Below are 16,099 nucleotides of genomic sequence, written 5' to 3'. Positions count from 1 at the left end.
CTTGGCAGACAAAACTAATTATACATAAACTGCTGGTGAAATCAACAAAAGTAGATATATTGGAGCTTTCAAGAAACTTCTTTGAAAAAGGAAAATCGATCTCAGAAGGATTTGTGCTTAACCTAGTTCTATAAGGTTTGAGGACTTCAATAGAGATCGCTTCAAAAAAATTCCAAGCTCGTTAAGGCTAAGTAGGAGTACCAGTCCAAGCCCCTTTAGTCTGGTGAACATAAAGCCCTTTTTTTTCTTTTTCCTTTTGGTGTGTGTGAATAAGCTTCAAGTTCAAGAACATCTTTATTTTCTAGTCATTCAATCATATTTTTTTAGTGGCAGTCAATTGATATGCTATATATCATGTCATGATCAGATTCTGTGGATCGTATTAACTAATTTTATTAAATAATTGAATGGAGTTCATGACATATGGTAAACCACTGTTATTAAATGCACCTAGTCCTCGATTCTAAATATTTACGGATTAATATATTTCAAATTATATATGAATATAGATTTTTATTGCTGCACATTTGCAAATTTTTATTTGCTAAATGCATATAAATATCTCTTAGTTCATATGCCAAAATCAAATTCTAAAATTTGACTATTTTGTGTTGCAAAATAGTAGAATATTAAATTGACAGGAAATTTGCTTTCACCATTATTAATAAAACTCACAATAATTTATACAAGTGAGATTCAATTGTTTTATTTTAAATTGAATGATGCAAACAAGCAGAATTACAATGGAGAAATTGATAATTCCATTGCCATTTAGGTATGTGTCATACCATAATTAACTATTCATTTATAAATTTGACTTATCCGCATTGAATTTCAAGAACACGCTACATTAGGATGTCAAAATCATGTCGAGTCCATGTCTCGTTTCCATAGCCATGTAAAATATGACATATCGAAGATTTTAATACCTCCGTAGATTGCCCATAATAAAGCTTGTATTGATGTCAGCGAACCGTACCCATGTAATTGTCCATACTAGATGGCATATTACATATAAAGCAAAAGTTGAAATAAAAAAACTATAACAGATAGAGAACAATGGTGAATGGAACTAAACAGGTGTATTTTAAATTTTTAAGTTCAAAAATATATCACAACAGCCAGATATACCCAAGAAATACAAACAAGGAAATGAGATTGTTTTTGTTTAGGTAAAAATTAGAACCTGTGTATTTTTAATATGTTGTTCATGAATGTCATGAATTTGTTGCTCAAGCAACTTAACCCGCTTCACCAGCTTCTGGATGAGATTGGTTTTGCGACCATGTTCTTCTTCTAGCTCAAGCTTTTCTTTTGTAGCCTAAAAAATGAACTTTACATAAATAATAGGCAAACTCATAGTTGTGACATTTTATGCATTCCAAAATAGTGATATATACATATATTGCTATAAACAAAAATCAAAGAACTGTCAAAGAGCAAATAACATAAATGTGAAGTAAAAATAATTTTGGAATTAAATGTACGGAATCAATTCATATCTATCAAAAAAAAAAAACAGCTCTCAGAAAGCTTTACAATAGATGTGAAGTAAACTTCACACATTCTCGTGTACTTCCTGATGCAACAAATTGCATATTTCGAGGTAAGATCAACGTCACTATACAGATAAATATGCAGAACCAGAACAGGAATATGGTGATGTGGTTTGATAAGGATAGGCTTATATATATGACGTTAAGTGGAATATGACAAAAGTGTTAACCATAAAAGTGATTGTCACGCCCCGAACTTAAATATTACCATAGTTCGGGGGTGATTAACCATCATAATTAATAATCCTCCAAAAGTTTCAGTCCACATAATTTCAAATATCTCCAAGTATTCCATAAACACTAATAGTTTGTAGATCAACCATCCAATAACCACATTTATAACTAGATCAAACAATCCTTTTTTTTTATCATCCACTCAAATCATATTTCTATGCTCAAATCAAATATAAAGCACTAGTATGAGCTTTGATCAACTTCTTCTAATTCCACAATGACCCATAATTTTATTATTTCTACACCCTATACAGATGATTTCCCTTAGCTCTGATACCAAATTGTCACAACCCGCCCACTATGTAGATATTTTTGCTTTGCACACCCTCTGTGCTCACGGTTTTCAAAACGTGTCTACACAGTTACGAGACATCCACACATAAATGCCACCAACCTCTCCCCAAGGGCGATATAGGACGTCGCAATCACCCCCTCTTGGGACCCAATGTCCTCGTTGGCCTAACCCTCATGGGTTTGTGCATATTCCCCCATTTTCGGCTAAGGATTGGCTCTAATACAATCTGTCACGACCCATCCCACTGTGTAGATATTGTCCACTTTGCACATCCTTTTCAAAATGTGTCCACAAAGTTAAAAGGAATAAACACATATAAAATGCCACAACCTCTACCCAGACGATATGGGACATCATAGTTGTCTTTTTCCACTCATAGATAAATAAAATAAAATAAAATAGCTTTATTAGAGTGCACAAACTATTTATGGAATTAAAAAACTTATTATAGTGGAATCAAAGGTGTAAATGCATTAGACTTGTTGTAAGCCATTTGTAGGTACAAGAGTAATAGTAATCAAACAATGTAGTATGAATTAGAGGACCACATAAGTAGGCAAGACCGATACTCTCCCTCCAACTACACCACTTGGTGTACTTGCTACTTTACAGAGATCTTCCCTCGACGATGGCCCCAACCCAGTGTCATGGGGTTGACAGCCACTATCTTCCCTAAAGACCTCCTCTCCTATGGATAAGCCTCATTGATGGCGCTAGGTTGGGGTCGTGGGGTTGACATTTATTGCCTTTCTCAAAGAGCTCCCATTGTACGTATAAACCTCAACGAAGGCACCAGCTTGGGTTCATGAGGTGCTCCATTTCAAGAGAGAGGGACTTAAGAGAGAGCAGTAACTCCTCTAAAAGAGTACCCTTACTCAACTTTGCTTATAGCCCCGGCCATCCTGTTGTATTATTATGGACAGCCTTGCTAAACTGTGTAGCCTGTCTTATACCCAATGGTCTTTTGCCACTCTTTTGGTATTTACTTGCTTCCAATTCCTATATAAACCAGAGAAAACAAAAAACAAAGGCTGGCCTTTATAATCTCTCAAGAGCATTGTTGAAGGATTTAAATATTTACGTTGCACCCTCTTTAACAGCTTAAGCTTTTAGAATATATGGTTGTTAACATGGTATCAAAGTAGGGTAAGCCCTGTGTTCAAACCTCACCGTCACCCTGATTTAAATTAAAACACGTGTTGGACCAAAAAGAAGGCCGCCACACGTGAGGGGGCATGTTGAAGGATTTAAATATTAAAGTTACACCCTCACTAACAACTTAAGCTTTTAGAGTAGATGGTTGTTAACAAGCATTAAAACCCTTGACCCTCTTCATTTTTGTGTTTAGGACAACCTCGATAGAGGAATTACTGCCTTAAGAAAACTCTCTCTCTCTCTCACACACAGAGTAAGTAAAATGTTCTGGATAGATGAATTTTGTTTTTATAAACAAAAGTGCTCCATGCTTTAATGCTTTGTTAGCAATCAAATCCTTTTCGGATTTGAAATTAGAATTGGAAAAGGAATTGGATTCGACTTAAAATGTAATTCCATTTTGTGTTTGGAATAAACTGAAATTCATTTAAAGAAAATAATTTTTGCTCCATTTTACCCCTCTAGATATGTGTTTATATTTTTTATACCTAAATATGTGTGTATAATAAGGTATATTTCCATCAATTTGCAAATTTAGACCAAACCTAGTATACTACAAAAAGTACACTGTGTAGCGATTCACTGAAAGACTAATAAGTTCACTATAGAGAGACAATAGAGAGGAGAGCCATGTAAAGATGAGGATGAGAGGAGAAAGGTAAAAAGATAGAGAGATAAGGGATAATTTTGGTAAGTTAAAGACATGTAACAGTCAGTTACCAAATCCCCTCAAATCCTCCCATTTTTCCCCGGATTTGTCTACGCTACAAAAAATTTCGGTGAAATCCCCCCATTCCAAACACAGCGTAAATGTGCATAGCAGAAAGTGGATCACTGGGTATCAATGTCTTAGTAATTTCGGGTATGGCTGACCTTCTTGCATGTGCATATGCATACTAGTAGAAATAGGAAGTGAAGTGTAAATAAAACTGAACAAGAAGTAAAAGGAAACGACAAAAAGGAGTCAGCAATGGGACTCACTGACTCAGCCAAAACTATATATTGAAATAGTACAATTTCATCTGGCTTTTTTTCGATTTAAAAATATGTGGAATTTCAATCATACCAAGGAGAGACTCTGCTGCAATTCATCCTTCATTCTCCTCACTTCTGTTGTCCTTTCCATCATACACTCAATTTGAGCTTTCTTCTTGGCCAAGTGATCCCTCAACTCCTCCACTTTACCCTTTCAAGTAATAAAAAACATGTCATATAATGTAATAAAATAGGCTGCATCATCTAATTAGAGTACAAGTAATCGGAAGCAAAATGGAAAGAAAGAAATGGACCTACAAACAGGTACATCACCGCAAAACAACACAATTGAAAAACAAACTTTAAAGTGATTAACCCACATTACCAATCAAAACATTACAGAAAAAGTTGAAAACAAAAAGGGCAGAAACTGCAAATATCTTATCCCACCCATTAGAAAGCTTTAAAAAATAAATAAAGAAGAAGGGAAAAAGAAAGAAAAAAGAACACAACAATTTCCACAACAAGTTTGTCCCCCAGTAGGCCACTGTCAAGAAAAAGGAAATACCCAAGATAAATGAAGTAGAGATGGCTAAAAAATAATAATTGCTTATCCTATTAATGTCACCATATTCAATAGGACATGCTCTGGATAAGGAGTCTAATGCAGCAAAACTTTATTTATTTGAAATTGCAGCAAATTTTCCATGCATGTAAGATTAAAATGAAATCATCAATCCACTACTGATATCAATCATACATGCTTTGACTTGGACCAGTCAGCTAAAAATGATAAACAAATCTGACACTTGATAATATACTGAGGAGTACATCAATAAGAAATGTATATCAGACAGAGTCAGAAGTGATATGGAAGTTTGAAGGCTTCATCTATTCAAGTAGGCTAGAGAGATCTGTAAAAAACAATTCATTGTATAGCACTTCACTAGTTCCGACTGGAAAGAAGTGGTATTGAAAACCTTCAAATACTAAACACCAATTTCTGCATTTTGCAGGTAAAATCATTAATTGAAATCTGGGTAATTATCAGGATTATGTCAGGACAAGTTTGGATCACCATCAAGACCCATCCCAATTTCAACCTGTTTATTATCAAGTAAAAAAGGCCATTACTCAGTGGAGTTATCTGCACATAGAACTGACTTGGACATTACTTTTGCACAAAAAGGTATTGCTAACATTCAAAGTCACCATCCCATGATTGGTACCCCAAACTTTTACCGTGCCAAGCAACAAAACGCTCATCTATTTATTATCAAGTACAAAACATCAACCAAACCCAGCCCATCTAATGCCACAACGAACCATTTATGCCAAATTGACTGCTAAGAAAGGAAAATCATTAAAAATGTATATAGTTCGAAATGCAATTACCAAAGGTTCAAACTGATTAGACTCGAAAAACCTAAAATAGAACTGGAGCTATTGTCCAAAAACTAATTAAACCAGGCAAATTCACAGTTCTGAGTCCAAATTTTCCATCTGTTACCACTCATGTTACATCATATAATAATGATGGGCAGGTGCAAATTAGCATAGAAACATAAACAGCAAGTCAGGCCTGTAGGCGCTTTGAGTGATTTAAAATTAAATATTCTCTCTGCAGACTATCCAATCACCAAGTTAAAACCATTCCACGAAAAATGTCCCATGACTAATATTTCAATAAAATCCTTAAAGCACTCCCATGAGTATGCGTAGACGGAGAAACAATAAACAAGAGAAATGTAGTATATCTCAATCCGCAAAATAATTTATATTTACATTGAATTTAATAAATTTGACTTGACATGAATAAGAGCCTGTTACTTACAACTTGCTGATCTATTCGGGCTTGGCAAGCAGGTATTCGATCTTTCAGCTTTGTATTCTTTGCATTTTGCTCCTGGATTTGCCTGTCAACATCATATACCCATGACCATGCAAGTTTTTTTTTTAACAGCTGCACCTGTAGAGATATTTCTTCTACATGCTCCATGTTTTTTATCTTTCCTTGCAATTCATTAAGTTCATTCAATATTGGCGCTATTGAAGATTCCAGTTCAGAAACCAATTCATTTGCCTCGTCCAGTTGTTTACCAATACCATTTAATAGCTCATCCACTTGATAAAGAAGAGTTGCCTTGAAAAAGAACTGAGTCAAATGGTGTTAGTATGGCAATCCAAACAAGCACGCAGAAACATGAGAAACATTAGACAGACAAGCCAAGGAAGTATTAGACTTAGAGATAACTTTCCCTAAGCTCGTGCATGTTAACCTTTAATCAACATACTTGATTGCAATGGACAAAGAAGATAGAAATCCACATGTATTGACAAATATGATCTAGACAAAATTATTCTTGATTTCAACTTCTCACCTTGAATTTATCTTTGCTATTCCCTGAATGTAAAAACTCTCTGCTTTTGTCTTGACTCATAATTACACAGGGATTCTCAACATCAATCTGCACAATGTAAAGCACAACAATTAAAAACCCTTAAGAACGTTGTGATAATTTAATAATAACAAGAAAACCACTATTTCTAAACAGGGGGGGGAAAAAAAAAACTTAGGATTGAAAATAATTAGAAGGGGGGTCAAGGGTCGCCCATCCTTGGCATCTCTAATAGGTTCAAGCAGATCAACATCTTTTCATTCTCAGAAAGAACAAACAAACAGAAGGAAATAACCATACAATTTATGCACGCACATATGGTAGAAAAAGAGGGGAACAATATAGAGGAATTCTAAGACAGAAAAACAAACAACCATATTTTCTCTACCGCCTACAATCTTCAACTAAAAATCCTCTTTGCTCTTCATTTTTATTAGAAGGGAGAAAAGGTGAAAAAGAACTCAAAAAGAAAGGAAACTAGAGCAATAATTATTACAGCCCTTTCCTTGAGTTTCCTTTATACTCGTTTCTCCTTATTTCTCCAATTGCTGACATGCAGTTTAGGGTCAAACTTTGGGAGCAGGGCGCAATGCATCCAAATTAAAATAAAATGAGTAGAATCCAACAGCCACTGTATTAGAGAAAATACATTCACCACCTAAATTGAAATATCACCATATAGATGCTGAAAATTACTTGCATGACTTGGTTAAAATAATTTTCACTGTATTGTTTTCACTAGGGACTCATGTCTCATAAAAGTGTAAACTTTTTTGTCATGAATTTTCAAATTTTCAAATTACTAAAGCACTTCAGGAACACTCAACTATTCCTTTTTCTTTTCATTGGGTTTGCTTTTCTTTTTTTTCTTCTTGGTTCCAGAATTCTGCTATAGTTTGCATCAATTAGTCACATAGAATACATACCATATGCTTATTATACATAATACATGCATAGAGAAAAATTACGAACTATGTATGTATTATGTACATTATACATATTAATATATATTAGTCAGGTCGGGTTGACCCAATCTATATAAGTAGCAACCGAAATAGATGAGAGAGACATTTCAAATGGGGGTGGCCAGGGATTGAATGCGGAGAGGTTCAAGCTAGAGGACTACTGTAACGAGTGGGCGCTTGCCCATTTACCCAAAAGCTTAAGCTATTGGGTAGTGCCGCATTCCCACCCATTCATTTTCCCATCCAGATCCGATGTGGAAAAAGTTACCGCTTGTAACAACTACCACAACATCTCATTCGTTAAAGCACAAGCTTTCAGCCAAATTGGATTGAGATTCTGTCTGAATGTTTAGATTAATTTGACTATAAATCACATCAAAACCCAAGTCAACCATAATCCAGCTTTTATGGAATAAACATAAACTATTTCTATATTCAATCAAGCCACCCGTAATATTAATGGCAGCTGAGTCTAAAACACAGTTAAGTAAAGCTTCGTCAAATACCAGTCCTACAGGCATATATAGCAATATGGGTGCCCTCTTAAATGTCAGTCAAGACCATCAACTATAGCAGCTCGGTCATAACACAGCTACACCTACATCCGAAGCTTCAATTTCCTGATATTTATAACCATACTTCTGTTGGGTCCCACAATCTGAAGATTCAATGAAGGTGCATAAAAAATAGGAAATTTTAAATTTTAAATGACTTCTTTAAAATATTACTCAAAATGACTCTTGAAAGGCCATAAAGGACGAAAAATTGTAGCAGATCTTTCCTATCCTCTACTCAGACCTTTTATAGAGAGCGAAAAACATTTGCTTAACATGCATTTTTTTTTTTTTTTTTTTTGATAAGTAACATTTGCTTAACATGCATAAAGCAATACAAACTTTCCCGGACAAGTTTTGTGTTCCATTGCCATTTCAAATTTCTTCTGGGTTGATTATGTGAATCTTGATAAACAGAGCTTTTTAACCCAATCCAACTTAATTCAGCCAAACCCTAAATCCCAATTACTTTGGTTGGCCATTATATCATATGCCGTCATGTCTATTTTCACCACCTAGCCCACTTCAGTTTTTTGGTTTATCCTATTATACATGAAGTACCTTCAATTCAGGTCAAATTACTCTTTAGTACTACCTGTAGTACCTTGTCTGAAGGTCCAAGAATCTGACTTTCTTGTGTGGATAAGATGCCAATTTGGACATATTGCTTCACATTTCTTTCTTGAATAAGAAAGCACCAAAATGTTTTGAACCTATATTCTAAAATCACAAGCCTATTAGCATTATAACAGCCTTTGATGGTCCATTACAAGTTTACAACTCATTAAACCTGCAGATAAATTTGATTGGCGTGCAATGGTCACAGAGCTGGCCGCTAAAGGTAACGTAACAGCCCTTATGGAGCAGAATGACCATAACATAAGGCATAGTTTATGGCTACCAATTACCAAGCATTCCCCAAGAGAATGTATCGCAAGATTCATGGTCAAGTTATAATTTTTTTTCATATAAATTGATTGCATGTTTAAATCACACAATCTCAAAAAGTATTTCTCCGCCCCATCCCTTTCAATGCATATAGGCAATGCGAAGGCTAAACAAATATTACCATGCCACTTAAAAGCAATACTATTGTGCTTCACCCTCTAAGCTATTATTTATGTGATGACATCCAATAATGCATATTTAGGCATCAGCCAATGCTGGTGTCAACTGCCAAGGTCCAGTTATACCTGGCACCTGCATTGTACCCCAATATCCAGGCTTGCAAGACAAAACTTGAGAAATGCCTTTTTCACTTGATTCAGCAGCAGCAGTGCCCTTTAACTAACACCTTTCAAGAGCAGGGAACACCCAACCACACCACTCATCCACAAAAATAATAATTATAACAACAATAATTATTGTTTTACAAACATTCAAACAGAATCCCAGCAAGCATCATGTCTGACTGCCAAAAACATGACATGAACACCAACAAGACATAACTTGCTATAGGCCAGCAATCGATGCATCTTTGTATAAAAACAAAAGGACACAATGTAAAAGATGGCATACAGTCTGGGAGTATCAGGTATAACACTTACATTGAAATGTTCTACAAGCTCGCGGAGATCCTCCTTTCTACTAGATATTCGTCTTCCTGTCAAATAACTCGGATAAAGAAAAGCTCTAGTAAATACCACAAACTTCTGACATCAATTATGAAGTAATGCGAAATGTAAATCATGAAGCATTACAAAGTTCAAAACAAGGAACGATAAAGGATCTCATAGATCAAAAATGATCATATTTTGCAGCCAAATAATGTGTATTCCATTGCACATAAAAGGCAAGAATTTCTAGAGAGCAACTACAAAGCATTGCTGCATCAACGCTATCATAATCCCCCACGTCCAAACTTGAAGTTTGATTCAACTATTGGGTCTACAGGCAAAGTTCTTTTCTTTTATTTAGGCAAAGTTGACAAGAGAAACAGTTGCGAACTTTAACCTGGCTGCAGAGTATAAAGTGAACAACACGTTGAAAAGGTACAAAACTGAATATTTTCCTACAAAGACACTGACAGGGAAAAATTACTAGCACCAATTTTATCAGAATTATCTTCAATGAGGAACAACTGATATACTGAATTCTTTACAATGAAGGCAGAGTTGATTAAGAAAACCTATATGAATGGAACAATTTGAATAGTAATAACTGCCTTATAAATCCCTTATAATCTTGGAACTGTGGGATCACAGTGCCAACAAATAACTAAATTAAACATGATTTTTCAGCTGCTAAACTCTCCAAGGCACCAATCCTATCTCTACCCCAGCAAATCACATCCATCAAGTTTCTTTAAGACGGCATCAGAGAGGACATGTATGATAAAATGGTGATCATAGCGTGGAACAAATGTAGGAGAAATAAGAGAATTCTCAACTATTGTAGATTTACATTATAGGTTGAGGGTTGAAGCACTGGAACCCTAGGCTTTGATATTAAGTTGCACAAGGCCCGTGATCTAGACCCAGAGGGAGGATAGATCCTGAAAGCTAGTTAACTATTTTTTGAATTTTAAGGTCCCGTTTGGCATGCGCTTTGTTTTAGGTGTTTTGTTTTTGGTTAAAACAGAAACGGTGTTTTTGCTGTAGGAGTGTTTTGGAAAAAAATCGGAAGCACGTTTGGAAACGATGCTTTGTTGTGAAAATGTCGAAAACAGATAAATGAAAAAACAAAACATGTTTGGTCCAGTTGCCAAAAAACAAATTACATTTTTGGTTATCATTGTTTTTAATTTGTTTTTATAAATTTTAAGTATATTTATAAATTTATTTCTACATAAATAGTCATCATATTGAACACACTTCATAACAGATGTCAGATAATCATTCAAAAAAATAAAAAAATAAAATAAAAAAACTTCATAACAGATAAACTCAATAGATTTAATTGGAAAATTTATGAGTACCAATCAATGGAAGTTGCTAATTTCCAACAACGTCCATTACCCACCTGATCCACTCTTAAAAATTTCCAAAAAGAATTTCCACATACAGTACAAAAACTCCTCATAGAAAACAAAATTTATATTCTCTTATATACCTATAAGATTTTTTCGGGGAACTAGATGTCATCACAAATCAAATATATTCGTGCTCTTTTTTCTTTCTTTTTTTTAGGTTAAGCACATATATTCAAAACTAATCGAAGAACTGTAAAGCCTCATTTGAGAAAAATGCCTAGAAGACCAAAATTTCTGAAAGATGACTTCTAGAAGCATAGAACAGAAAGGCTCATCAAGGGCCATTGAAAACCGGGTTCAAGGGCAGGGATGTTTGATTGCCGGAATCCAAGGGTTTCTGGCAAGAATTTGACGGAGATATCAGAAGTACTGTGATTGGGCCGTCAAAAACGAAAGGGTAAAATCAGACCAAAAAAAAAAAGAAGGAAAATTAGTTCTGGGTTTGTTTGGGAACTGGGAAAATGATAAATTTTATTGGGAAGATGAGGATTAAGGGAGGGGACTCTACCGGCGCCAAATCTGATCACCCTCTGGCCTTTGCCCAAATTAGTTCTGAGTCGCCACAAAATCGCCTCCGCTCAAGCTCTCTAGAAACCCTATAAAATGACCGAAATGTTTTAAGCGTGGTTTATATACATGTTGCAAGTCTGGTTTAAGTTGGGTCATTTTACTTCCTCCGCTACAGTAATTATTTGGGCCAATAGTACCCAAAACATGATAAAACACAAAAATGGTGTTTCAACTTTTAGTCCAAAAACTAGAAATGTTTTGACATTGTTAATAACAAAGCAGGCCGAACCAAACATGTTTTGAGCTAAAAAATTACTACTGTAGCAGGCCTGCAAGAAAAACACATGAAGCAAAGCAAATACCAAACAGGGCCTAACTGAATTAACAACTATTCAAAAATTAGAAGAACAATCTGCTTAGCAATCCATTCAATCCACCATGCAATCAACAACATAAATAAACAATGTGTTTAATAAAAGCAGTAAAAGTAAAAGCACAATGAGCACAAAGATTTTTTAAGTGAAAACCCCAAGGGAAAAAACCACATGACCAAGTCCAATCAGATCAAATCCACTATATGAGAAAAGATTATACACCTAGGTTAACAGTCTTCCAAATCCTAAAAATCCCTAGTTACATCTTGACACAGACCGATTGCCAAATCCTCCACTCGACTCGAAGACTTTAGTCCACTCTATCAATAGATCCACTCCTCAGGATCTGCTCTCCCAGGTACTTTGATCTCTGATCTAGTCATCCAATCTGAATAATCTCGATTACTCCTTGCTTTGTGTTGAAACCGTCATAGGCTCAAAACCAATAGATCATCATCATCCGTGCCTTACTCCCATATGAATGGGGTCGGCCACATGAATTCTCTCCCTCAAAGCTTTTCTATTACATGAAAATTCACCTACGATATTCAACTTTCTAAAATCATTTATAAAAACCTCATCCCATGCTATTTTTGGTCGCCGTCTCTTACTTTCTCCTACCTTTCTAGACACATGTTGAACACCACACTTCACAGACATTCCTTGACATGCATCTTTAACGCTTCATGGAAGTGTCTATAATTCAAAAATAAATTTCAATATTTCGGAAACTTGGCTAATACATCTGAAACACTCCCCAATACAAAAAGTTTGCAACAAAAGTGCATCAAAAAGTGGCCAACTCTCAAAGTCTCCAACGGTCCAACCTTTTCTCCTTTCTACTTTTTCTCCTTTGAGAAAGATTAATATTGTTCTAATGGCACCACAAACTAAGCATGCAATAATATTTTTCATATAGGACAAGAATATAATCACAATGGCAATGTAGAAAAGTAGATGCTTGTCTAGGATTTTATGTTTCATCTAGACTTGTAACTCAACACGTTCCTAGAGAAAATGATATTTTTACAAATAGGACAATGAAAGCACATCTAATAATGTTGACTGTATGATTCCTCTAAACTTGTAAGCAAGCATCTTAATTCAAATCATAATGAAACGTCAAACTTCAGCGCCAACCAAAATCATCCTTTCCATCCAATAACAGATACAACTTACAAGCCATGTAATAATATAGCAAAAGAATGAAAACATGGACTATTTAAAAAGCCAAAAAACCAAACTCTGAACAAATATCACAAATTTCCCCCTTTACAAGATAAATGCTTTGACAACCAATAATTTAGATGGAACAGAAGGACTACACGTAAAAACCTTGGTGATTCTTTAAAGCAGTGGAACTCGTTGATTCAGAAATCCTGCGTTCTATAACTATGACATCGCCATATATATCCGGCTTAAACGCGTCTTCTCCTTGATTTTTTATTTCCACGTATACAGCAGCAGAACTGCAAATAAACATGTAAAATGAAATTAAAATCAGATAAATCGTGACATCTAAATTAATCACGCTATGTACAATAGATGTTAAAAACTCAAGCAAATAAATGAAACACCCACTCGCCCAACCTTGGAGGAGTAGTAGCTGGAAGTAAGAGAAAGTTATTGACAGAAAGAAGGTTGAAAATCAAAACAGGGTATAAAGTGAAACAGTATAATGCAATGGCCCCATTATTATAATATGATGGGAACAATACTACTGAATCACAACAGATGGAAATCACCATTTTTTCCATTCCTTCTTTACAAAAGAAATTGCACTCATTAAGGGAGGGAAAATGGTATAAAAGTCCACAAGATGCCCATTCAATTTGATGGGATTTGATGAAAGTTACAAGATGCCCATTGAAGCCAATATGTCTATTCTGACTCAAAAAGTACTAGAGTACATACATACATACATACATATATATATATATATATATACACATACATATACATACATACATACATACATACATATATATATATATATATATATACATATATTCTGACTCAAAAAGTACAAGAGTACATACATACATACATACAAATATATACACACACACACACACACACATATATATATATCAATTTTTTTCTCATGTTCTCTACCACGTTTGTTACATGAGGGAGTAACGAGATAAAATTTTTACTAACAGTCCAACCAATGCACAGTGATCGGCATGAACTGATTCTGATCACAATTGTAACAATTATATGAAAAAGATAAATTCCGGGAAAAAAATCTTAAATATTTTAAACATAAAAAGCCAAATCAAAAAAATAAAAACCAACTCCCACGAACCTGCAACCAGTCTTTATAAAATCTTTCAATGTCGAAGCCCTTTGCGTGCCTTTAGCTCGACAACCAAATGCGATACACAGTGCAGTGAGTATAGCACTTTTGCCACCTATAAACATCAAAATCAAAGAGCTTCAAATCAAAACAACGATTTTACACACACACGTGTATATGTGTGTAGAGAGAGAAGGGGAGACTTACTTCCATTCTGTCCTGTGATGAAATTGACCCAGTCGCCGAACTCCATCTGCAAGTTACTATGGCACATGAAGTTCTCTAACCGGATCTTGGAGATGATGCCGGCTTGAAGTCGGTTCGGGACACCGGCTGAGCCGGTGAAAACCCTAGAATCTGCCATCGCGTACGGTGTTCTAGGGTTTTTCTAGAACAGACAAGCAGAGACCGATCAGAGAGAGGAAGTGTTATCGGTGACCAAATTGGTATGTAGAAGAAAAGATACTGACTCTTTCCCCTCTCTCTCTCTCTCCCTCTCCCTCTCCCTCTCCCTCTCCCTCTCTTTCTTCTTTCTCTCTCTAGGCTTTTGGGAAAAATGGCGGGAAGAGGCAACAGCTGTGCGAACCTAAGCATCGATTCGTCGTACTTAGGAGGTTTTGAAGGGATTTATGTTTTATCCGCTGCGTTCAAGTCCATGAGAGCTTTGGTACAATTTGTTTTTATTTTTGGCAAATTAGGTTAAAAATATATACATATATATATTTGAACTTTAGGTAAAGTACAGTCACACCCCCTGAAATTTGGTAAAAGAATACACGGGTGAAAGTTATTCATTTTTTTGACAATGACACCCCTTCAAGTTTGAAAAATGGACAAAGAGACCCTGACAATGGTAAATTAACTTTATTACCCATTGATATAAAATTGATATTTTAATTGCCTTAAATACCCTTGGATCAAACTCAAACCTAAACCCTTTCTCTCTGTATGTAGGTATACATATATATATGTACGCACACTACATAATCCCCGCCAGACGCCCTATGTAAAGAACCTTAGCTGCCGCCGTCGCTGCCTCCGCCTCATCATCATTCTCATGTGGTGGTGCTTGAACATTGTCGTCATCGTGGTGATGACGATGCATGCTGCCATGGAACATCATCGGATTGAAGTCACTGTTCTCACCTACTCTCCTCTATGTTCTTTCTTCCTCTACCCCAACACCAACAGAATATGATATATATATATATATATATATATATATATATATGTACATACATATATATTTACGTGATATATAAATGTGTTCAATCTTCAAAATATTTGAATTAATAAAATTCATATTCCAATTTTCAAATAACAAACTTGGATAAAACTCATCCCTATATCACTTAAGTTGACATGTAACTTTTAAAAAAGAGAAAAAAAAAAATTTAAACAAATTCTGGTGGTCGAATCTAATATATTGATTAGGATCGAAAATCAAAAATCAAGTGTGGATATAAATTTGAAAACAACTAATCACCCAATTGTGTACATATATGTGACTTTTAATTGTTGTGAGAGGTATGAATCAAAATAATAACGTAAATATAAATATATATACAGAAGTATTCCAATCTGAATGCTATCCATAGCCAAATATCTAAGCATTATATGTATATACAAATGCATATATATATATATACACACACATACACACACATATATATGTTGTTACCCAATAATCGACTCTAGAGGGGAGTGAATAAAGTCAATGACCAATTTTCGCAAATTATAGAAATACAATTTCTAATCAACAATATAACCAATTATGCAATAATCAACATATGAAATCAAGATATGAAAGTA

General features: G+C 35.0%; 1 protein-coding gene across 1 annotated transcript in view; it reads right to left on the bottom strand.

The window, feature by feature from the left end:
- The window catches only part of LOC132312551 (structural maintenance of chromosomes protein 6B), a 37,918-nt gene extending 23,041 nt beyond the window's left edge, over nucleotides 1–14,877 (bottom strand). Inside the window, exons 1-8 of the mRNA XM_059810949.1 lie at nucleotides 14,495–14,877; nucleotides 14,297–14,402; nucleotides 13,324–13,457; nucleotides 9,681–9,736; nucleotides 6,597–6,683; nucleotides 6,050–6,370; nucleotides 4,307–4,426; nucleotides 1,187–1,321 (exon numbers count right to left, since the gene is read on the bottom strand). Of these exons, the coding sequence (XP_059666932.1) occupies nucleotides 1,187–1,321; nucleotides 4,307–4,426; nucleotides 6,050–6,370; nucleotides 6,597–6,683; nucleotides 9,681–9,736; nucleotides 13,324–13,457; nucleotides 14,297–14,402; nucleotides 14,495–14,651 (1,116 nt within the window). The 5' untranslated portion in view covers nucleotides 14,652–14,877. The remainder of the gene's footprint in view (nucleotides 1–1,186; nucleotides 1,322–4,306; nucleotides 4,427–6,049; nucleotides 6,371–6,596; nucleotides 6,684–9,680; nucleotides 9,737–13,323; nucleotides 13,458–14,296; nucleotides 14,403–14,494) is intronic.
- Nucleotides 14,878–16,099: the final 1,222 nt, after the last annotated feature.

The sequence above is a fragment of the Cornus florida genome, unplaced genomic scaffold (assembly GCF_030987335.1).
Source record: "Cornus florida cultivar Cherokee Brave unplaced genomic scaffold, ASM3098733v1 CherokeeBrave_3.0.0_Hap2_Chr06, whole genome shotgun sequence".
In the NCBI taxonomy this organism is placed as follows: domain Eukaryota; kingdom Viridiplantae; phylum Streptophyta; class Magnoliopsida; order Cornales; family Cornaceae; genus Cornus; species Cornus florida.
The sequence above is the reverse complement of the archived record's forward strand: the minus strand, read 5'-3'. Positions and strand labels throughout refer to the sequence as shown.